Genomic DNA, 25,470 nt, shown 5'->3' with positions numbered 1-25,470 from the left:
TAGCTTGACATCTTTGCAGTCTAAATGGGGGCTTGTCGCCGCTATCAGCTCGACCAGCCAACGTTGGCATTTAATAGGCAGGTTTTATTTATCGCTTAGTGACCTTGCTTCGCATGCTTTATTAAGATTTTTTAGTAGAAAATATGTATATGTACTCAAAAAAAATTTGTGGAAATTGCCTGTCCTTAGAAATTTTTGAAATCTTCTAAAAAATAAAAGGCAAAAATCTTCAATTTAACATTTATGCCATACAATATACAATTTTATGGAATTTTGAATTTAAAAAATTCAATATTATTACTAAATTTTTTTTTTAGCGAAATACGAAATCTGCTTAAAAACCCTTATTTATAATTTGCGAAAGACTATCAATTTCGTTTGGCAATGCATTTTGCCGTATGTAAGAGAAATACACAAAAAAATTGTATTTTATTACTAAAAATTTTCAAACGATTTTCAATTTTGAGTAAACTTTATTTTTTTTTTCAACAAAGTTTGTAATTCATCTAGTATAATTAATTACAATAAAAATATCTTGATCTAACAACTTCTTCTGCTGAAACTCGTAAAATTTAAATATTTCTATATGGAAAAGTAAAGAAATCTTTAGTTTATCTACCCAATATTTCTTTAAAAAAAAGAGTAAAGAAATTTCTAATTATTCAAATATAATTTATATAATCTTTATATGGCAAATGCACATATTTTTCGTATAAGAAATTATAGAAATGTCCAGTTTATTTATCAAACACACTTTCTATGGAAAGTTAAAACAATATCTAGTTTGTCTAATGCTGTTATTCATCAGCTGATATTAGCTATAACTCTTTTCGTCTGCAACAAGTTTTTGTTTGAAAGACAACTAAACTACTTTATAAGCTTCCATACATAAGGTGATTCATTGCGAGGTTCTCTAGTTTTTTAAAGAAAACACACAGACACTTCAAACTTAATCTGGAATGTTTATTATCATACGAAAGAACATTATTTGGCATTTATTTTTTGATTTCTCTTTCAAATGTTGGCCGCGGCTACGTCTCAGATCGTCAATCTGTTAAGTCCAATTTTCGATGACTAGCTCGAATTGCTCGCGTAATGTTATGCTCCAAGGCCTGAATCGAAGCGAGATTATCCGCATAGCCTTACATTTTATAGAGAAATAAGATAAAAGTTAAGAAATAATATATAAAAAATAAATAGAAAACAATTTTTAAACATTTTACGAAGAAGTCTCCAGAAAAATCTAGAAGCGTGATAAAAGACTATATACATATGTACATATGTATACATTTCTTGCAACTACGTTTATACGAAATTACGACTATAATACTTAGTAAATGCAGGTAAATAGTAACACATTGGAGTTATAATAATAAAGTGGCACAGAAAAATGAAAGATCATTATTTTCTTCTAATTTTATCTAATAAATATTTATATTCAAGTTCAAAACCCCGAACTTGCTCATATAAAAAAATATTTTAGAATGCATAAATAATGGAAAATATACTATATTTTAAGCATTCGCGTTAAGAATGGCAACATAAAATAATAATTAGCTTTATATATATACACAAAAAAAATAAAATAAATAAAAATGCAAAAACACTAAAAATTACAAAAAATAAGTGTATTTTTATTTCGACTTTCAATTATTGTCATAAAAAACCAAATTCGGAAACAGATTTTTCTCGAAACTTCGCTTGTTTTACTAACTGCAAGCGCTGCTGCCGCTAATGCACATACATATTACATATATTTATGTATGTATGTATGCGAGAGTGCATATATTTAACTATGTGTGGTTATGTAGCAGTAAATGCACAGCAAACACCGTGCAACACGAGGCAGCAATGTGTAGTGACACCGTCTTTGCCAGATAGCTAGGTAAGACCGACAAGACAAACTCATTTAACCATTTGTAAGCAAGAAAATCCAAGTATGTGTGTTTGTTTGTGCACACATACATGTGTATGTGTATCGTAGAACCGGCAAACAGTTGAAGTAAAGAGGCAATGAAATTTTCTGAAAATTTTCCATTGCCATAAAGCAAAAAACAGCAGCACACACACGGACAAACATAGGTGAAATAGCAGAAAACAAGAAGCAAAGCAGGGGGATGCAAGAGGGTTGAAGTGATGGAACCGGAGTCAATCAGGGAGTTAGAGTCAGCACAAATAAAACTACATTCATCATATGTATATATGTATGTACATATGTATACATATATCTAGGTATATATATATGTTTATATACATACATACATATATGTATATATACACATGTATGGAGTTAGCTATTGCCTGTGCATTAAGGTAAACATTAATATCATATGGTCATGACTGGAAATACATACAGACATACATACATACATATATACATGTACATACATATACGTATGTATGTATACAGCGTAAGCGTTGAGGGAGCCAGTGCTGTGTGTTGATTGGAGCCATTTATGCAGTGCGCTGTCAAAGATTTGGCTACTGAGTGAAGTTTTAGGCAAAAATTAGCTTGCAAATGTGTGGCAAGCAAAATATGCAACAATAAAAGGCAGGCAAAGAGCAGCGCCAATTGAGTTCAAATGTGAAGTGCTGTATAGAAGCGTTGAAAATATGAGTACATAAGTATATGTATATGTATGTATATATTCTTAAACATCTATGAAATCAGTCAAGTTTAAATGGTATATGTGTATATATGTATGTATTTATCCACATAATTTTCAATAAAGCGAGAAAAATGCATTTAAAAATGTTTTTTAGCGAAAAGTTATTCTCGCTATTTTCGGCGATTTCGACCAAACAAATCGCATTATGAAGCGAACTACAAACACTCAAGGAAATCATATACATACATACATATGTAAATATAGTTGATGTAATATATACATATTACATATATTATATGTATACATATACATATAATTGTATATGTAAGTATATGGGTTAAGCTGCTCATAATATATATACATATACTATAGACATACATACATGCTATATATACTATATTTAAGTGCAATTGCAGCGTAACCGGCTTCTTGCAGCAGAAGTTTTTGCTTTTAACTAAGAGCTAGCAAACTAGTCTCAGCTGCTGGCATAAAATACACGCATAAACAGCCGGTTGCATTTGTGTATGTGTGCATACATGTGCCTTAGTATATTGTTTATGGGTTGCTGCTAGGAAAGTTTATGGAAAAAAAGCGCTAGGGTACTACAGTTTAGAAAATTATGGACTCAAAAACAATATTGAAATCTTTTCAGATTTTTTTTTCTTTAGAACATGTTCAAACATATTGAAAAAAAATGTTTAAATTTTTCTTAAAAACATGTTCAAACATACTGAAACCATATTCTGACGTTCCAACGTTTTTTTTTGTAAAATTAATCTTATTTCAGATTTTTACTATATTTTATAAAATTATGGATCCAAAGCGATTTTTTCGTAAAATGAAATTTATTTCAGATTTTTACTATATTCTATAGAATTATGGATCCAAAAAAATTTTTTGAAGACTTTTTGGAATTTTATTTCTTTAAAATATGTGCAAACCTACTGAAACCATATACTAAGCTTTAGACGGATTTTTTTTTCGTAAAGTGAAATTTATTTTAGAATTTCACTATATCTTAGAGAATATGGTGACAAAAAATTTACGTATATTTTTTTTTAGAATTTTTTTGTATAAAAATAAAATTTTTGTATTATACGGAAACCGTACTTTTAGCTTCAAATGTTTGTTTCGTAAAAAGAATAAGAATTTAACTAATTTTTTTCTTTTTTTTCATAAATTGTTTCGGAAAAAACTAATTTCATTAATAAAATAAATTAATTAAATTAAATTATTTAAATTTTTTTTACGAAACAAACGTTTGAAGCTAAAGGTATGGTTTCCGTATATTTTTTTATTAAATTAATTTTTTTATTAATTAAATTAACTTTTTTTATTGATTAAATGAACTTTTTTTATTAATTAAATTAATTTAATTATGTTTTTATAATTTTGTAAGAAAATGTTTCGGAAATAAATTTAACTTATTTTTCTTATTTTTTTTATAATTTAATTTATTCTTTTTAATTTAATTTTTTTTATAATTTAATTTATTAAAACTTAAATCTTTTATTTTTTGTTTTATAAAAAATAGCCAAACATGCTAAAACCATATTCTGAATTTCAAATGTTTTTTTATTTGTCAATTTATTTTATAAAACATGAGCTATTTTAGCGTTATTTGCAGCATTTATTTTTTCCCATAAAACCAAAATAAAATAAATGGAAAAAAACTCGCTTAAATGCAAAGCAAATCTATCCACTCATATACACTTGCAACACTTTGAATTTCACCAGAAATGTCACGAAAATAGTGTTTCCCAAAGTAATCCCTACACAAAGTCAGCATTGCAGACACAGCTACACAGCGCAGAATTGTATATCTCAATCCAACTAACAGGCTTTTCTGCTTTCCTACTTTTCCTACCACACACAAGCACTGCAAGGCAATGGAAATTTTAACCAAGCAGACATACGCATAACCGCCCGCAACGCTGTCAAATCAATATAACGAAAACTCACTCACAGTTTTACACTATAATCACTCACTCAAGAGCACAATCCTTGTGTTGCCCATATTCAAAAGAGCATTTTCATATGCAATTAATGAAAAAGTAATGTTCTCTTAAACAGCCTACTACTGACTCAATGTGCGCATGCACACTCTTTGTTTCTAAGAAAAGGCTCAAAGCCAATTTTAGCTTTGTTGTTGTTGCACACAAATGATATCTGCCGAATTTCAAACTCAATTGCAGCAGCGTTTCTGCCAGCATATTGATCAGTATTTTTACTTGCTCAGCTGTTTTGCTTAACATACCCTATTCCTCCGGCCTACAACGAGTTAGAATGTAGCTGCATTCACATACACAAATATATATATACACCAATTTTTTTGCACGTTTTCTTTGTTTCTGCAAGTTTCCGCAGTATATTTTGTATCCTGTTTTTAAGATTTTAAGTCTCCCGCATAGATGGATTTCTTTCGGAGCTTACTTACATATGTACATATATGTATATATGTATGTGTACTTATGTATGTACATATGTACCAGGGCTCTTATAAATTTAGGAAAAACTTGTGTGAACACACATATGTATGTCTATATGCTTGAAGAGTATATGTATGTAAGCTTCTATGAAGTTATGTACGTACATAAGTACATAAGTATATTAAGTACTCGATATCCATTAGCTCAGGGCTCAGCTTAGAAGCGGTTTTAAGCTATAATAGTATGCCTGTTTTTATATGTCCGTATGTATGTGTGGTATATGATATACAAGCAATACATATAAATACATATGTATGTATGTATATGCACATGCTTCATCCAGTCTGTTCTGATTCAATATAATCTATGATCAGACTGGCATGGACGCATCAACGTTTCTGCTTTTCCTTATAGATGAACGAATTTCGTGGGACTTTCTTCAGCGCGTTAGAGAAATTTCGTTATGAAAATTTGATTTTCTAGACGCTATAGATAATACTTATGTAGATCCCTCAGCATACTTATACAGACTTGTCATGCCTTCTTATGCTTTAACATTTCTATATGGTATGGTTTTCTTTATGAAGCAATGCTTTTTTCGGATTTTATTTTTGACAGCATTGCCTCATAACTTTTTCGAAGTATATTTTATTAACTTTTTTCGAAGTTTTGTATTTTTCACAACTGTTACTTGATTTATACTCAAAAATGCTAAAAACGATCGACATAATTTCCCAGAAGAATCAGTAGTTCAAGCAAACATGAATTGGTTTTGCATCACGTTTACTCGGATGGATAATACGCATCCTCAGAGATGCCGTACAATGAGCACCGAAGACACTATTGCCAACAACAACATTTGGAGCAGAGCCCATCAGTTTATGGAAGATTTTTCGGAAGAATCTTGCTTTCCGAGCTTACAAAATCCAATGGTTACGTGAATGAGTAAAGTTGACTTATGTGGAGTGATGATAATCTAAAATCCATGATTGCGACACTGTTAAATCCTCAAAATGATGATCCAAAACCCATGGGTGAGACACCTTTACACACTCAAATAGTCACTTTTTATGGTTAGAGATAAACTTTGGTTCAAATTTCTTCGAAAGTGAGACCAGACATAGCATTACAGCCAATTGGGAGCATTATGGAGTCATGATTAAAGACTTTTTCATAGCTGAACGGATAATGTTGATATTGACGAGCTTTAGTTCCTACGGGGAGGGTCGAAAAGTTCCAAACGAGAAACATATTCACCTTTTAATCAAAGAAAAATTAGTTTAACAGGACTTTCTACAGGCGAGTAGTCGCTATAGAGTCACGATTAAAGGATTTTTCATAGCTAAATTGGTAAATGTTGATGTCGACAAGCTTAAGTACCTATGGGAAGGGTCGGGGGTTTGTGGCATGACTTCCAAAATTGTACGAACAGGTCCCCGAGGAACACCTTTTAATCAAAGCTAAATGAGTTCATGGGAATTGCTACAGGCGCGTCGCTATAGAGTCATGATTGAAGACTTTTTCATAGCTAAAAGGGAGAATGTTGATGCTGACGAAGTTTGGTTCCAATAAGCCGGCGCTACAGATAATACAACCAACGAAACAAACCATTTATTGAAAGGAACTTTAAGTGAGCGCATTATTTCGTGCCGGGGGCTTGGGACGAAGCCTCCAAAATTGTGAGAAACGATCTCTTTTTCGATCAAACGAGGAAATATTCAGCATTTAATCAAATAATCAAAGCTAAATTAGTTTCACGGGACTTGCTACAGGCGAGTCATGCTGCCTATTGCTTTAACGTTGCGCTTTTCATACATATGAATGTACGTACATAAGTATATGTTTTTATGTATTTACATATAGTATATAATTTCTGTAAATATCCAAAGAATTGCACCACAGAAGAAGAAGGGCTTGTGCCAGCATGGCCTGCTCTCTAGCGCACAGTCTGCTCTTCAACTTGGTTTCCTTTTTCAACTTTTTATTATCATTGAATATTGTTGTTTTACAAATCTTTCCTTTGCTTTTTTTATAATTTTTTTCCGCTTTGCGCTTTCTACTCTTTTGCTGGCATACTGTAATTTGACTCTAACGATAGCGGGACGGGACGCTTGGTACAAGTGCGGAGCACACAACTCAGCTTGTGGTAATCATATGTTTTTCGTATGACCAGAAAATGTATACATACACATGCACAGCTATATACATATACATATGTATACATATAGCTATTTATAACGATATACTACACTTCCATATGTTTTTTACGACTTTGTGGCGAATATGAGTATCTTTGGGTCGGTGCATACACAGCAAACATACTTACGTCTTTCAATGACATACACACTTGTTTATGCATACATACATACATGTTGTCATAAACGTATGCAGCTAAGTGTTTGGGAGTGTGTGTGTGTAGCGATGACATGTGAGTATGTTAAGAACTTCTACCTGCACTGCTGCGCTGCCTCTGCTAAACATTTATTGTTGTTATTGCTTTATACTTATTGTTAGTTTTATTGTTTTTTATGCCGTGGCTCATATTTATTTGTTCACGACTTTTTCTGCTGTACGCCGCTTCTGCTTGGTCTCTAACTCCCTCCGCAACGTTGGCTGCATTTATCCAAACACACATATGTACATACATATATACATATAATACGTACATATATGTAAATATGTATATGCACATGTATGTATGTAGAACTAAAATAAAATATACATACATATGTATGTGAAAATGTGCTGCGTCTTGCGGCAAAGTGTATGGAACCAGTTCCAGCTGAGCTAAGCAGGATGACAATGTAGCATACAAATGTTGTTTCCTCCGTGCGTTCGCTCTCTGCAACTTGCTGTATGATGAAATTACCTACGTTTGTCCGTCAAACCGCACTGATCAACTGTTGTTGTAGGCTCACCAAAGCATTGCTGCATGCTTGTGCATGTTTTGCTACCGCTTTGTGGCACAGGTTTTTGTTTATATTGGATTTTTACTTTTTCCTTTTTGCTTTTTTGCTCTTATTGTTTCAATTTTTGCACTTGCCACGTAGTCCTGCTTTGCCTTTGCTGTCTCCTCAGCTGATCGTAGTCTTAACAATGCCGAAATCAATCTCTTTGTTGTTGCTGCTGTCAGTGGCTGACGTGATATTTCGCATTTTGATTATCGAATTATACGATTTCATCACATGATCTGGCAGGAAAGTTCTAGAGCTCCAGCTATACACACATATACATGAGTGTACATATACATATGTATGTACATACATACATATACATATGTATTCTAAATACGGGTAGCAACATAAGCAGGGTTTGTGTTTGTAGTGCATTGCTGTTGCCAGGTCGGATCGATTCAGGCAGACAGCGCAATATACGATCGATCGACGAAACCTAACAACCAAAGGTCCGTCAAATTGGTATGTACATAAAGCCAGACATACATAAGAACATACATATATATGTATGAATATAAGGATGTTAATATGTTCATATGTATGTATATGTAATTGAAAATGCAATTGTGTGTATGAGCTCTTGTACCTGCCTTGCATTTAGTATATACATACATATGTATGTGTATGAATGTATGCGTGTATTTGCTTTCTGCCGATCGCGTGAGTTTCTGCTCTTTTCCTATTGTACTCACAATTTTCTACTTCTTTGCTGTAGTTTTGTTGCACATTGATAAAAATATAGTAAGTACTTATGTACTTATATACATACATACATATATGTATGTATACAGCCATGAACACACAAATATCACGCTTGGCCATCAAATAAAAACTAAAAAAAAATATTTTAAAAATTGTTCAGTTTCATATTACTGAAACACTAAAACAATAAATATTCTATTATCGTAAAAAAAGTCGCAAACATCAATATCCAATGCACAATCCGAAGAGAGTTTTCAAAAAGGTACAAAAATTTATAAAAGTTATTTAAAAAAAAAAGCATAGGATTGCTCACTTCGTTAGTATTTTGTAGTATATCTACTATTTTTAAACACCCCTTCACATCCTTGCTGCATGCTGTTTACCAAGCCCCTCCTTTCCAGCCCATAAAAAATTTTTAAATTTTTTGCTTGCTGTTTTGGTCCTTACATCTATTGGATTCAGATCCGGGCTTTGCAATCCAATATTTTAATTTTTTTCATTCTCGAGCCTATGCTTTACTGCCTTTGCGGTGTGTTTCGGATCTTTGTCTTACATAAATGTCCAGTTCGTGGGCATGTATTCAAATACAAATGGGTCCAGTTTATTATTTTAATATAACCAAATACTGCACTCGTTCCATTTTCCTATTTATTCCAACAATTGGCTTGGCGCCATGTCATGAAAAACGCGCCCCAGACCATGATACTTCCACCACCGTGCATACTGGTGGTTTGCGTATACCTAGGGTTAAGGGCTTGACCTTGTGGGTGACATACAAATGTTTTACCATCCGGACCCTTTTATTTATCTTGTTTTCGTCACCTTAAAGCACGCTCTTCCAAAATTGTGCGGGTTTGTCTCTGTGGACCTTTGCAATTCCAGTTGAACTTTGATGTGGCGTTTTGACAGTAGTGGTTCCTTCCTGCTATAATTCGTGCAAAAAGTTGAGTTTTGTTGAGTTGTCTTCTTACAAGCTTTCTGGTTAGGGTCACAACATATTCGCCCTTAACTTCGATCATAATTTCTATGGCTGACTTAAAAGGATCGGCTTTGCTCTTCCGTAGAAGTAATATTCGGATTTGTGCTATTTATATACTTATATATATGCCTGTATGATACAAGATCATTTAACATACACATGTGTATAAATACATACATAAGTACATATGTACATATGTATGTATTCTTTTACCTGTTTTCTCCTAGCACAGGAAGATTTAATATGTTGACGTAATACACTCTGATTATTAATTTCACAATTTTACGTAGCTACCATTTTTGAAATATTTTAACTGTATATATGTACGTATATAATTGATTATATACTATAGTAGTATACCTATACAACAAAAAAAATGTATGAAAGTACAAACATACTTTTCCTCACAACCAATAGACGGTTTCAGTAATGCGTCTCTTGCGGTTTGCTCCCTGTCAAAAACCAGAAGAGGGAGTTTCTCGCTGGCTATTTGTTAGTAAAAACTAAAGAGAAACTACAAGTTCAAAAAGAGTTTTGTATATCTTGAATTATGCTGCTAAGGACATACATACATACATACATATGTATGTACGTAGCATACTTATATTGATTGTGTCGAAGCAAACGATTGCATCAGCTATTGTAAATCTTTTCTGTGCAATATGCTCTTTCATAAATCTTCCAGAGTTTTCGATGGGCTTGATTTCATCACTTCTAGAAATCTATAAGCGGTAGAAAATGCATAAAAATCAGTAGGTGAACATTTTTTTAAACGAAAAAACGGTAACTTCGCACCGAAGCTAGAATGTAGAATATCGTTCAATGTGTATGGCAGATACATACATACATACATATCTAAATAACTTCCTGCAAGCTCTTTGTGTTGGCTAAACGCCTGAAATGTAGCAAATGCATTGATGAAATAACACAAAAATATGTACATATGTATGTATGTATGTTAGTTTATCAGCTTTACATTTGATTTCAGCATAAGTATCTTTTCCTTTTTGCCATTTGTATGAGGTTTAGATCAGAAATACTGGCTAAGCTCCCTAAACAGACAGATACAATACAAACGCTCACTCTTACACATTTTTAAAAATATTTTTGACTACAAGCACTTAAATCCGATTTTGGTATTTCACTGAATTCAAGCACTTAGTCTTGAGTTTGGTGTTTCATTGAGAAACTATTGCAAACGAGCTTTAAAATATGCGAAGTTTTCTAACTCTATCTAGAGATCCAAAGGTGTTTAGTTTGTTTCCTATGTATATACATATGTATGTATTTCCAAAAAACAAATATCTACATAAATATATTAAATTATTCCATTATAAGTACACCACTTTAAAGTTATCGAAACTTCTTGCATATTTCACAAGCATCGCAGCTCTGTCGCGAGACGATTTCGCAATGCCAAGAAATACTGCACAACGAGATCGCCACAGAAGGGAGCACTAATGCAGCACAGCACAATTTTTTCTAACCGCAAAAATTTCATCACTAATCGAGCAATCTCCGTGCGATTTGTCACGCCTCCGGAGATACGCTGTTGCCGTGTCAATAATCCTTAGATACTCAAGCTTTCATATATACCCCCATATACATATGTACATATATGTACATATGCATGCATGTACTTATGTATGTATGGTCTACTATGTGCGCTTTTGTATAACTTGTATGGAATGGGTTGGCACACGTGTTGCGTTTCGCTGCTTCCATTTGCAGCAATCGTATGCGCCGCTATTAGTCACATTTGCTAGCGATTCTGCGCTGAAGTTGACAACAGCAAACTTCAAGGTTTCCTACCAACACACACACACACGCGCACACATGCTGCTGCTTACTCATCGCCCAAGGTGCTGGCTTACTCATTAACCTTTTCGAACTTAGAACACCAATTAAACAAATAAGTAGACTTGTACATACATACATATTTACTAACTAGCACATGTAAATAGAAAAAATTCGCAAATATTCCGGCGACTGGACAAATAGAAGTATGCGTTGCTCAACGTACGCAGCTGATCAAATATAATGTGTGCATATGGTAGAGTACATACATACTTATGTCTGTGTATATAGTTGTGTAAGAATGTTAAATATACTTATGTATGTAAACCTACATATTAGAATTTAAGTAAGTGATTAGTAAGATTCTTATATTATTGTGAGTACTTGAGCGCTGCTATCCTCTAGTTTTTAGTTAATGCTCACTAAACCGGAGTGTTTTTTTGTTTTGGAGAGGATTTATCAATTGTGTTAATACTGTGCTTGTATTGTGAAATTGAAAGAACACCTGTTTCTATTCACAAACGCACGTATCTCCATGCATTATTCATATATGTAAATATGTATACACTAGATAGAAAAATACACATATTTCTATATTTTATTGCTGATGCACGAATTTTACCATCAGCCAACTGATAACATATCGAATGGTCTATATGGCAACTATTAACAAAGAACTTTACTTAAGGGGGTATTCTGGTCTAGAAATCTAAAAAAATTGATTTTTCTTTTTATATTTTCAAAGTTTAACTATTCAAGAATATGTGTACAAGAGGATTTTTCAAAACTCAAATTATTTTCGGAGATATATGTAGGCATTTTTATGACCCGGCATCCAAACTGGTTCGGCCGGAACTAATCGAACAAAAGACTTTACGCGAAACTTTAAACGCGTTTTTCTCAAAACTGACTTTTCGGAACGATACCCACGATTTCTCAGGTTCTAATAGATCGATTTACTTGAAATTTTTATAGAGTCTTCTTTATAGGCTTATCTATGGTTGGAACTAGCCCCATCCCCAAATTTTTATTATTATTATGTTTAAAAAATTCGAAAAAGTCAGAAAAAGTGATCCAAAAAAACTTTTTTTTTCAGGCAGTCGCCATTTTGTGAAAAAAATTTTTCCCACTTTTCCGTAGTTCCGGCCATTGCGACATTATTCTAGATTAATAATCTTTTTTTTTTGGTTTCAGATAACTAGGAGGGTTGAAATCATGGGTATGGTTACGTGGAAATTTTTAGAGAACCCCCACTTCGTCAGCTCATAATTTTTGAATTTTTTTTACTTTTTTTAGTTTTTAATTTTTTTCTGTACTCTTCTAAAATTAAGAAATAACTAGTAAAAAAATGGAGAGTAAAAATATTAATTATCTGTTTTTGACGACACTTTAAAAATTACCTGAAATTCATGCTTCTAGACCAGAATATCCCCTTAAGTCGCAAATTTCCGCTGATTTCATCAAAATTCAAAATGTATTTGAATTGAAGGTAATTAAATTACAAGCGCTTGTGAAAATGCAATGGAAAGTTTTAAAATCGTTACAGAATGAAAGAGAGGAAATGTGACTTGTGCAAAGGAAAATATAAAACTATAGTTTTTGTTTTTATACGCAGACACCTACTGCTGTGAGCAAAAAATAGTAAGACTTTTTAATTTCAATTTCGCGCAAAAATCCATTCATTTTTTCTAAGTTTAAATGACTATTGGTGACACCCGTGCCAAATGTCATATCAAAATAATCATTATTCTTTAGTATACGCTTGTCTTTCTGAAGTACAATAAGTGCATTCGGCGATTTTTATGTTGATTAAAATTATTCAACAAAGAAGTTCATTTAAATTTTGTGTCCGGCATCAAATTTGTGGTGTAGAAACGTTCAGAGTGTTGGAAAAGGCCTTCGCTGATAATTGGTTGTGGCGAGCAAGTGCTTTTGATTGGTACAAATTATACGAGTACGCGTTGATGATGAACTACTTATGTCCCGGACGGCCATCAACATCAACTGATGAGCAACACGTCAATAAAATAATGACATGGAGATTGAGAATCTACTATCAACAGTCAAAAATCTTGCTGGCATCGTTGATCGAAATATCGAAAGTATCAGTGAAAACCATTTTGAAAAATTTGGTTTCACAATCACTAATTTTTTCCTAAAACTGTGCCACGTTAACGTCTGTGAAACAAAGCTTTCCGACCATCAGGATATCACAAAACATATTATTACTGGCGATGAGTCTTGAATCTATACCTAGCACCCGTAAACAGACGATCAATCGGTGAATCGAAGACGAAAAATCCCGTTAAAGCTGGTTAATAATCAAGATTATGTTGACAGTTTTCTTCGATTATCGAGGAGTGGTGCACTCCGAATTCCTTGCAACCGGCCAAAGTGTCAACAACGATTACTATTTGAGAGTTATGCGTCGTTTGCGCGAAGCTATTCGTAAAAATATATGGTGTTGGGTTTTGCAACACAATATGCACCGTGGCATATTGAGTTTTTAAACAAATTTTCAACCAATATCGTGCCGCAACCTCCATATTCGCCCAATCTAGCTCCGTGTCACTTCTGGTTATTCACCAAACCAAAAGAACCGCTTTTCGGAAACCGGCTTGAGTCAACTGATGCCATTAAATGTGAAACGCCACGCGCATTGACGGCTATTCCGGAAATTGACTTTAAAAACGTTGGCACAAGTGTATTGGTAGATCAACCTGAAGAGATTCAAAAGCTACCATTTAATCCAGAAAAAACAACGATTTGGTGTGATTTGTGTGCTAATGGAACCATCGATCCTTATTTCTTCAAAAATGATGGCGTTGAGAACGTAATCGTCAGTGGCGATCGTTATCACGCCATGAGAAACGACTTTTTGATGCCTGGATTTAAAGCTCGTGATTTCGGCAGCTTTTGGGTTCAACAAGACTACGCCACTTCCTAGACATCGCATCAAATAATGGATTTATTGAGAGAACATTTTGGTGAGTAGATAATTTTACGTTTTGGGCCGGTAGATTGGCTACTAAGATCATGCGATGTCAAACCGCTAGACTTTTTTCCGTAGGCACATGTAAAGTCTACAGTTTATACGGACAATACCGCTTCGCTTCAGGACATGGAGCAAATCATCACGTATACATATATGTCATCGCCAGTTATCAGTCGAAATACTCGAACGAGTCATATAAAATTGGACTCAACGAATGGACCAGCTGAGACGTAGCCGCGGTCAACATTTGAAAGAGATAATCTTTAAAATATAAATGCCAAAGAATGTTCTTTTGAATGATAATAAGCATTCTCCATCAAATTTGAAGTTTATATTTTCTTGTCTTAAAAAAGTAGGGAACCTCGAAAAGGATTAGTCTTTAGTATTTCTATAGCCATTTTAGAGAGATCAAATTGAAAAATTTTGGCTGCTTCTTTATAATACAAAATCACCTCCATAGCGTGTGAATTTTGTCAGAACGCTCTCAGTAAGTTTTCCCAAGGAAAAGTCAAGATATTTCCATGTAATTCCCTCAAGAAACCACACATTGAGACCAGGGATTCCTGTCAAAATAGGGCGTAGCCGACACTCAACCCACTGACATAAGAACATCGCTGGCTTGTTTACATAAATACAGATGTACAGACGTCACAGATGTACTCTATGTGAATGACCGTCATTTGTCAGTCGAAGCCAGAATTTCCCTACATACCGCTTTTACAAGAATCCGCACTTGAGCAGCACATATATATGTATGTACATATGTAAGTATGTACATATGTGTGAATGTCTGTGCCGGCTTGTAGGTAAGTGGGATTTCATGCTTCACAATTTAATGCCGTCACTAATCCGATTAAAATTACCGGTACACTCTGAGGTACCAATTCTGCGCTGGGTAAGCGATCGAAAATTCCAGTAGCAAAGTTAACGCGGCGTAGCAAGAAAATGGTCACGTACTTATGGATGTGCAATGGGTCTGCGCGGATGCATTGCCAGACATACAAATGCACACATGTTCAGCGTATGTCACGTAGATTGTAACCATTGTATTGCATACAATCCACATATGTTTGAAGGGAGCTTATATCCAGGAGGTGAAATATTTTCCAATGCTCGCTGCGGCAGTTTCCACCTTAGCTTGGAAGTTCTCTTGTGCTGACCAGTCTGTGGTACACATGTTTATGCAAATAAATGTATGTACATATGTAAGCATTGTGTCGACATCGTCCGCTGCTTCGCATTGAACAATGCCGGTGCCGTATGACAATGCCTGTGGACCACTAATTGATACCAGACAGGCGCTGCTAAGTCGCGGTGTCCGCTCATCAACGCAGGCATATTGAAATTTATACAAAATCTGCATTGTTATATATATACACATATGTATGTATGTGTATATAGCGCATGTGTTTTGTGTATATCCTGATCGTAGAGTGACTACTGCTGTCGCTTTCTAACCACTGCTGCCTTTTTAGCTGCCCTGTGCATGTGGCAGACTGACCTGCTCAGCCGACTAGCCAAAATCAGAATGTGAGGTATGTTAGTTGTTGTTGTAAGCCGAAGTAATTAAGCAACAATTAAGCGTAAACAATTGCCGGCTTTGTTTGTGCGACTAAAATCTATGCAAAATGCCCAAAGTCAATTATGTTGACTCTTTTCGTGGCATCTGGGTATTGGTATAAACGACTGGGGAAGCGCTAACGCCTATAAAGCGCATTGTCAACGCTCTTGAATGGCTATTGTGTTGGTGTTTAGTGGTCGCGCCTTTGAAATTAAACAAGTCGGCGATAGGCGAAATGTTTCATGGGAAAAACGCATTTGTTCGCGTAGAAGACAATAGCAAACGCGGGAAGCGGACAGCCAGCGCTTGGCTTGAAACGCCTTCACTTTTGAAAGCAATAGCTTTATATTCATACTGATTTAAGTATGTATATACATACATATACATATGCTTAAGGCACAGCACAAACTTCATTAGCTGCGGCAGCCCCTCATTAAAAATACTTGACCAGCTGACATGGTTCTTAGTGACCGCTGATCCTGCCGTCTGCCGTAAATCGCCGTCAAATTGCCGGGACGCGTCGAAAACTACTTCCACTCATGCATTATATACATATGTACTTAAGTATGCCACCAAGCGAGCGTCTAATGCGCGTTATTAAGCGAAGCATATTCATTAAGAGAATATTAAATGCTTTGCCATAATCAAATCGCTTAAGCTGTCGGCTGTCTTTCGATTTGATTGTCGCATTTCTCATGAAAAGCGTCGCTTACGAATGCTTAAGTACACGTGTACTCCCCTACACCTTACATACCAATAGCATATGTAATAAGGTGGTGATTAAAAGCGACTTAAGGAACTAATGAGTGATGTTGCAATGACTGCGTCGAAAAATAATTAGTAATTATGGCAAAAGATGATTAACTGGTGATTTAGAACGCGTCTGTGACTTATGCAAGAACATCGAGGTATTCGTTTAAATTATAGGAATAAAAGGCGATTGATGGGACTTGATAAGTCTACTATACATTACGAGAAATTAAAAATGTATAATAATAGTAGTAAGAAAATAAATATATATTCATATTTGTTATTTTTAGTTTATAGGTCAAACCATTGATTTCAAACGCTCTTCACTATAATAGCTGCAAAGTATTTAGGAAAGTCGATAGTCTGGTATAAGTGACCGGAACAAAACTTTATCAATGAAATTATTAACTTCCGTGAAAGCACATTCGAAGTCATTATGAATGGAACTCGTTTTCTTTTGCATTGCCACCTCGGGCACGCTTGCAGAAGTCCAGACGCTGAACCCAATTTTCCACGGTTTCCAAACCTAAGTCGGCTGATAATACTGCAATTTCACGAACGTTGTTCGTACGAAGTTCATCAATCGTCACTGGCTTATTGGCATAGTCCACAGACTTGACGTAGCCCCACAGGAATGTAGGTGATGTGATGTACATAGGTCAAGATCTTTTCGCAAAATACGCTACAACGACGTCACAGAGATGCCCAACGCTTGAGAACCATGTGTGAGAATTAATGCGTACACGGCAGCAATATTCTCTACGCTATGGGCTCTCCTTTGTCTCACTGCCACGGAAACATTTTGTACTGTGCCTGTGGATTCAAATTTTGCCAATAGAAGCTCAATTGTTGATCTGACAAGACGATTATGACGACCATAAATTGTATGTAGAGCTCTTAAAGTTGAGGTCGCTGACTCGGTATTTCGGTAGTAAATTTTAGTAATTGCGACTCATTGTTGGATCGTGCATCTTTCCATGATGAAATGGCAAACCTTACTGAAAAGTAATGTCAAAAGAACGAAAAAAATATGGCGCGTTTGTTGTCCCTATTGGTCTACTTTGTAGCGTCCCTATCTTATAGCTTGAGGTGAGAATTTTAATGGAAAATTATTTTATTTTTCCGTTTTTAAGTCGAAATAAGGTTTCCTCCTTAATATTGAATAAAAAAACAGTGTCTGAATATAAGAAGGTATGTATGTTTACAGCAAGTTTCGTTAAAGCAAAAAATATCTTTTACAAGAGAAAAATAAAAAATTCAAAATTTTTTGTTATTGCAAATTTTTACATAAATTTTGAGGTTATATGAAAAAGCTGATTATACGAAGTTTGTAAATCTTTTTATTTTCTACAACTTTATCATATAAGTTTTTTTTATAGGACTCGTAGTTTTGCCGGAAATCAAGATGAACCATTCTTAACACTTAAAAATTTTAACCACGCCCCTCCATTTACCCTAACCGATTTCAAAACGCCCTTTAAACTACTTTTCCTTTCATTCTTGTCATTTTATATTTCTTTTTCAACATACTTATTATCAATTTTTTTTTCACTTTTTACTATTTTCAAGGGCGCCCACTTTCACACAGTTCTAAAGTACCATTTTCAACAGGAGCATCAGATATCTCCCAGTCTCGTCAGATTCTTATTAAAATCAGCTGTAATGCCAAAGCTATCAATTTCTAACACTATTTACGAAAATTTGGTTTTAGTTCATAATTTTCACGAGCCTAGTAATAATAGTATCAACGATATTGTAATTTAGACGATCCCATTGATACCAAATATTTTTTTCTATATTTTCGAAGACTACAGACTAACGATAAAATACTTGATAGAAAACCTTTTAATATTAATTAGTAACAGAGTGATCTGTCTATTAAAACTACCTTGAGGTTTTTGAAAATATGATACCAAATCCAAAACAACGTCGAGATTTTGGAAAATATAATACCAAATCCAAGCAAAGTTCTACTGGGACATGCTGTCATTTTTGGAACAAGTAATTCAAACCCTTGCACTGTCTATCAATACACGAATTTCGAAACACATGTGTATCTGTATGTGTTTCAAAATTCGTGTATTGATAGACAGTGCAAGGGATAGCTACCTACGTATAACAGTGCTAGACTCTCGAAAGCCGAATTGATAACCTTATCACTAACGCAATCGTACACGCTGACCTTTTAACACTTATTGAGCATAGTCACATAGCCTTTTATACTATATTGAATATTTATATATTGTACAAAGGCACCCAACGCATTGTATGTTTGTAAGGTGGCACTTTCTTCACAGCATCTTTGAGCTGATAACATTTTTGAGAATTCTATAGGCTTGCCTTGCCCGCCGCTACAACGAGTAAAAGGCCGTTATCAGTTAGTAGTTCGATCGTCAAACTCAAGGCTTCGGTAAAATAAGGCATGCAACATGTTTGACCGAGATTGTACTAATTGATAAGGTGCGGTATTCAAATCCCGTTCGATGGGTTAATTTAGTAGAAAATGTGACAAAAAATGGGAACCCACACAATACGATGTAGCCTGATGGAATTATTGAGTATACTAGAAGTAAAAAACACAAATAAATAAAAAGTATTTCCCATACCGGGAATCGAACCCGGGCCTTCTGGGTGAAAGCCAGATATCCTAGCCACTAGACCATATGGGATATGATAAATGCAGCGCAATTTTGTCAATATATTTTTTTTCTCAAGGTCATATAAATATACACACCTTTCAAATGCCGGATTATAAATAAAATATTGTATTTTTCGAAAAATTACTAATATTCTAAAAAAAAAAATAGTAGGAAGAAAAAAATTGTAAAAATAAAATAAAAAAATATTAAAAATAAAATAAAATAAATAAAAATGAATGGGATTGTCTACGAAAATGCGTCATAAATACAATTTTAGGTTTTTGAAAGCAAAACACTCTCGAGGTAGGGTACTTTATGAATCAGAATATTACTGACGACACTTTGTTTTACAAAAAAGCAATTTCGTGCATTGTTTACATTTATTTATTTATTATCATATTTTGAATTAAATCTAAAGTCTTATAATAAATTCGTGCGCCGCCAGTCCGCCCCTGCACAACACTGCTAATGCGCATGATAACAGCGTAAGGACAGTTTAATCGCCGCTTTATGCTAAGCTCAGCTAATATTGTCATAAAATTGACGACATGTGGCAACGCCAAAGCGCGATGTTCGCCTGGCCTGTCTTCAAACGTGTCTGACAACTCGTAGCACGTCTTATCACAATACTTAGTACAGCTTATACGGTCGGAGTGTAAAGATTATCTTTAATATTTATTAAACGGAAGATGTCCGAACTACAAAACGTATCGTGTCTCGGCGGTGGTGTGCAATTCTGGAAGGATTTCATCAAGATCTATGAGGAATCGCCAGCGCTTTGGGATCCCAGAAGTATGGCTTATAAAAAGCCATATCTTAAGCGTGAAGCCTACACCAAACTACGCGACAAACTGCGCGAAATCGATGCGAATGTACAAATCGACTATGTGAAGCGGCGCATTAACGGGCTGAGGTCCTGCTATAGACGCGAACTGCGACGCATACAGGACAGCAAACGGAAGGGTGATAATTTGTACCGGCCAACGCTGTTCTACTTCAAAGAGATGAATTTTCTCGATGACGTGCTCGACATTGATATAGAACGCGACGAGCGCGAGGGCAAAGTAAGTGAATGAGTTGACTGATTGACAGCGCTTTAATTTCAATTGATTGTTTTTTTATGCTTTTGTAGATAGAACGACGCGGTCGTAAGCCGAACTCAAGCAATAAGCTTACGAAGAAGCGCGCGCCGCCCGATTCGACGCAAAGCTCGAGCACTGATGAAGATAGCGAAAAGTCTTTAGCAGCCACATCGCCAAAGCCGCCAACCACGTCACAAACACAACAGCAACAACAGGCCGTCGCTACCGCAAGCATGCAGCAGTTTAACGTCTTGCCGCTGCAAAGCACGAGCGCCGCTGCTGGCGTCACCAATACACAAGCGCTGACAGCATCACTCTCGATTGAAGCACAGACTTTAGGCGCTAGCTGGGTGGCGCTCTATCATCGCCTGGAGCGCGATCAGCAGCTCTATGCGAATAAAGCCATAATGGAGGTTTTGTATCAGGGCGCGCTGGGCCGGCTGCACGCGGACTCCTACAAATCGCTGGAGCGTGATATGAGCCACAATTTTCTCGACGATCATCGTATTATGGACGCGATCAACGAGGAATTGGCCACCGATTTTATAACAAAAGCGGATGTGGAGAGTTTCTATTGAGAAATTTGTTATTATTTTTTTTTTGTGGTTAATTTTTGATACACAGGGGTTTTTAGAAGTATGGAAAAATGTAACATAAGCAAATTTATCTTAATAAATTTATTATTTAAATAAATGTATATAAAAACTCTTATTATTTTATGCTATGAAAATGCCAAAGTCTGCTTACTTTTTTGCTGGTCTTTAGAAGTATTAAACAGCGAAAAAAATTATTTTGAACGGTTAGTTTGTATGGAGGGTATATGCTAGAGTGACTCGATCTGAACAAGTTTTTCAGAGATTACTTGGCTGCTTTGGACAATAACTCATGATAAATTTCAAAAAGATATCTCGTCAAATGAAAAAGTGTCCCATACATGAGCCTAATTTTCAACGTTCAGTTTGTATGGCACCTATATGATACAGTGTTCCGATTTAAAAATTTTCTTCTACTCTTGCAGCGTTGTCTTCGTCAAAAGCCCATGCTAAATTTCAAAAAGATATCTCGAAAGTAAAGAAGTTTCCCATACAAGAGCTTCATTTTGAACGTTTTGTTTGTATGGCAGCTATATGATATAGTGGCTCGATTTGAAAATTTTCTTTTAGTGTTCTAGCCTTGTCTTCGGATAAAGTCCATGCAAAATTTCGTAATGATATTTCGTCAAATGAAAAAGTTTCCCATACAATAACTTAATTTTGAACTTTCAATATGTATGGCAGCTATATGATATAGTAGTCCGATATCCTCGGTTTCGACAAGTGATCGGGTTTTTTGAGTAGAAAAGAATGCGAGCAAATTTTCAGATCAATATCTCAAAAAATGGGGGACTAGTTTGCGTATATACATATGTGTTTATTTTACGGGGTCTCCGACGTATCCTTCTGATGTGTAGTAATTCGCTTATGTATGTATTATTTACATATACATTATACATTCGAAAACTCACTTTTACATAAATTAGCTTAACTTTCTCCGAGTATATTTATGTACTTATGTCCTGCTAACGCCTCAAATCCCCTGCATTTTTGTTCTTCGTTCATTAGTACATAAGTTTATTTTTAACACGAGTCTGTACACACAAGTGTCTATACATATGTAGTTAGGTAAATAATATATACATACATACATACACAAATATACATATAGGGGTATGAGCCTATTTATTTTTGGCACCTCGCTTAGCTCAGCTGCAACAACGACGCACAGCTGTACACAGCAACATAAATTCGTATCTTTTTCTGGCAACACAGCCAGCTGTTTTTCTCCCACAGTTGTTATCAGCCGGTGTCCTTACAACTAACGGTGTCTGTGCTTAGCGCTTGCGCGCTATTTTCTGGATATAATTGAGGCGCTCTCGCGCTGTATTTACCGGGTATCCTGTATATATGTGTATATGCTTGTATTTTTATGCTCAACAGCTGTATGATATAGACGAGGAGTGGAACTAGCGAGTGGAATTGATTTTTCAATACCCTTTGAAAAGCTGTAAAGTTTTGCAACAAATTTTAAGTGTGTTAAGGACTTTTTATCAAATTTCATTATTCTTGCTCGTTTTTTTATTGTTCCACGTTTTTTTAAGGGTTTCTGTGCCGATATAGATTTTTTTTTAGTAGAAGAAAGCATCGAAAGCCGGAGTACGGCACTTTAATCCGCTAAACCTAACCTATCTATATATATCCATCTATATCTCTCCCACGGGATCACTGGACAAAATATTACTTCAAGGGATGAAATCTTGGTTTAGATATATAGAAGCTTCGCAGTTTGGGGGACTAGATGAAGTACTAAAATATGATAGCAAGTCCCTCTTACAGTTTGCAAAATGTCTCGAGAACCTGTATGATAGATACTTCAGCTCAAATTAAACTGTACCTCCATCTGGTATTGCTAAAGACCATTAGATCTATGTATGTCGTGACAGACAGACAGAATGTTCAGGGCTAACATGGAAAGAAACATTAAGTATAAGTATATGCGGATGGATGAAAAATGGATAACGAAGTTGTTGCGGGTATATTCAGAGTTAGGCATAAGGCAGCTTTCTAAGCACCCAGACTGCGAATATATCAAGTAGAAGTCTTTCTCTTTCGGAAAGCCACGGAGCTAGGCTCTAGCTAGACATCAACAAAAAACTCTAGGCCATCCGGAATTGACTTCCACACCCAAGCAGCAATCAAAGTTTTCATCTCGTTCCATATAATAGCCAGAAGTGTCTTGAAAAGCAGAGCAGCAGTAGAAAGTGTCGCCAGAAGCACGAGAATTCACTTTTACTGGTTGCCAGGCCACAAAAGTATCGAGTATAAAGAGATGGTGAACGAGATTGCTAAGAGAGGTATGCAACTGTCACCCATTGATAAACGCATAATTGTCCATACTACGATCTGAACATGACAAGGTAGATTACAATGCGAGAATGGAACAAGTTGCCTGGGCGCAAAACTGTAAAGCGCTAAATCAGAAATATAATAAGTTGCTACCGACACTCGATAGACTTGTCTAGACAGTCTGGTGGTGGCACAGACCTGCTGCAGCTGACAGAACCAGAAGACTGGAGAAAATGTCAAGAGCAGCATACCAGGGAAACAGTGGAGCAACAACTGTGTAATTGTCCCGAATTGGCACTGGAAGAGCTATCGTTGGTGCGGCTACAGTCTTTCAAAATTAAAATAGAGACTTGCCTCTTGATTTTCAAGCACTATAGAAAATCAACAGGCAAGTGTTAAAGAGATAGCAAGAGAGCCCGACATATCTTACGAGTCCGTTCGTTTTTGGGTGGATATTTTGGATATGAAACGCGTTCTTGCTCGACTCGTCACGATAAAGCTGAATTTTTTTCGAAAAGAGTACCGTATCAGGTCTCTTTGGAAATGCCTCATCGTGCGTTTATGAGTTTGACATACAAACAAGTCAATGAAAGAAAAAACGAGCCGAACCCAAAAAAGAAAAACACGCCAAAGCCGTTCAAAAATCAAGGTGATGCTCATTGTTTTCGATATTCGTGATTTGGAGGATTACAAATTTGTTCCAGAGGGACAGACGTTCAATAAGGCGTTCTATTTGGACGTATTGAGGTGTTTGCGTGAGAACATTCTTTGAAAAGAAGTGAAATTGTGTAAGTACAATTTATGGATTTTATATAATGATATAACCATCACTTCGAGCCACGTTTGTGATCGAGTTTTAAGCCAAAAATGCTATGAATACCATCGATCAAGCACCGCATTCACCAGATTTGGCTCCGTGTGATTTTTTCTTGTTTTCCAAACTGAAATTGCCGCTCAGTGAAACCCGTTTTTAGTCGATCGCTGAATGAGCTTTCTACTATACCAAAAAGTACTTATGAAAAGTGTTTCGAGAAGTGGAAAATCGTTGACATAAGTGCATTGATAAACCAAATACTGATAAATAATTTAATATTTTGCGTTTTATTTACAAATTTTCTAGAGCATAACTTCCTTTGTTTTTTAAATAATTTATTGATGCTGGGCTAGGTTTTGTAAGGAAAGAAAAAAAATAAAAATACAAAAGCTGAAGGATATCCGTTTTGTAGTAATAAAAATGTACTTTATTCTTCATTACATTTTTGTATTTTTTTTTTTTTTTGGTATAAAATTCGCCTTTCATAACTCTATTTTACAACATTAAAAGCAATGCTTTCCTGTTGGCCCAAATTCATTGGCATTCGCGCTTGCAACTCACACTATTTCCACATTAATACAAAGAGTATATATGTACATAAGTAAATAAATTGGTGTGTTGTGAAAAGAATTTTTTTTTGGTATTTATATAAACAACAACAATGGTGATGCTATAAATGTGCCAAAGACCTTCAAATACGCATGTTTGCACTACCGTAAGCTATACAGATATGGCAAATATTAACACTATATCTTTAATCAACGCACTTGGTAGGTGGATATGTGCTCATTATTTACTAATTTGTATATATGTATGTATATATATAATTATATGCATACATATGTAGAAGCATAAATGTTTGTCTATTTCATAAGCATCCGCCCGCCAAACAATACTTACATCCGTTCGAGCAGCTATTCATCCTGTCTGTCTGTCTGCCTGCCGCGCCACTTGTTTGGTTAGCTTTCGCCATTATCGCCGGTTTTAGTGCGATAATTAAATCTGCATACAGCCAAATGTAGGGTCGTATCCATGAAAATGCCTTCTTGAATTCCACATATGGCCCACGAAGCTCAGACACATACATACACACTATATACACATATACATATAAATATATACATATGTATGTATATGAGTTTACATTCTAATGCTGTGTGCTGAAACGCACGCACTTGACGCCACCGTGCTGTAAAACGCTGACCGGCCGCCCATTGGGAAAAGCTAAGCGCGCTGCTCTATTCACTAGCGACTGCCAACGCGCCAGCGAGTGATCA

The 25,470-nt window shown here is 35.3% G+C and overlaps 2 protein-coding genes and 1 non-coding gene across 7 annotated transcripts in view; 2 read left to right on the top strand and 1 right to left on the bottom strand.

Moving 5' to 3' along the window:
* Window positions 1-25,470, top strand: part of LOC120776675 — a 222,251-nt gene that overhangs the window by 116,709 nt on the left and 80,072 nt on the right. The window contains exon 2 of one of the 5 annotated variants that reach the window (XM_040107548.1): window positions 4-77. The exons of 3 other annotated variants lie outside the window; for them this stretch is intronic. In XM_040107548.1, the coding sequence (XP_039963482.1) occupies window positions 4-77 (74 nt within the window). Of the gene's footprint in view, window positions 1-3; window positions 78-14,301; window positions 14,458-25,470 lie in introns of those variants that run through there. One more of the 5 variants, XM_040107550.1, reaches the window with a different exon arrangement.
* Trnae-uuc lies at window positions 19,374-19,445 on the bottom strand. The gene has a single exon. It is a non-coding gene; the product is annotated as a tRNA-Glu (tRNA).
* On the top strand, window positions 20,079-21,150 carry LOC120776673. The gene is made up of 2 exons (XM_040107546.1): window positions 20,079-20,479; window positions 20,548-21,150. The coding sequence occupies exons 1-2, from the start codon at window positions 20,105-20,107 to the stop codon at window positions 21,073-21,075; spliced, it is 903 nt and encodes a 300-aa protein (XP_039963480.1). The 5' UTR covers window positions 20,079-20,104; the 3' UTR covers window positions 21,076-21,150.

The sequence above is a fragment of the Bactrocera tryoni genome, chromosome 5 (assembly GCF_016617805.1).
Source record: "Bactrocera tryoni isolate S06 chromosome 5, CSIRO_BtryS06_freeze2, whole genome shotgun sequence".
Classification (NCBI taxonomy): domain Eukaryota; kingdom Metazoa; phylum Arthropoda; class Insecta; order Diptera; family Tephritidae; genus Bactrocera; species Bactrocera tryoni.
Note: the sequence above shows the minus strand (reverse complement) of the source record. Positions and strands in the feature narration are given on the sequence as shown.

Bases quoted from the DNA above. Each gene is read 5' to 3' on its own strand.
- LOC120776673 (XM_040107546.1), top strand. From the start codon at position 20,105: ATGTCCGAACTACAAAACGTATCGTGTCTCGGCGGTGGTGTGCAATTC. The intron at 20,480-20,547 runs GTAAGTGAATGA...ATGCTTTTGTAG, and splicing joins GCGACGAGCGCGAGGGCAAA to ATAGAACGACGCGGTCGTAA.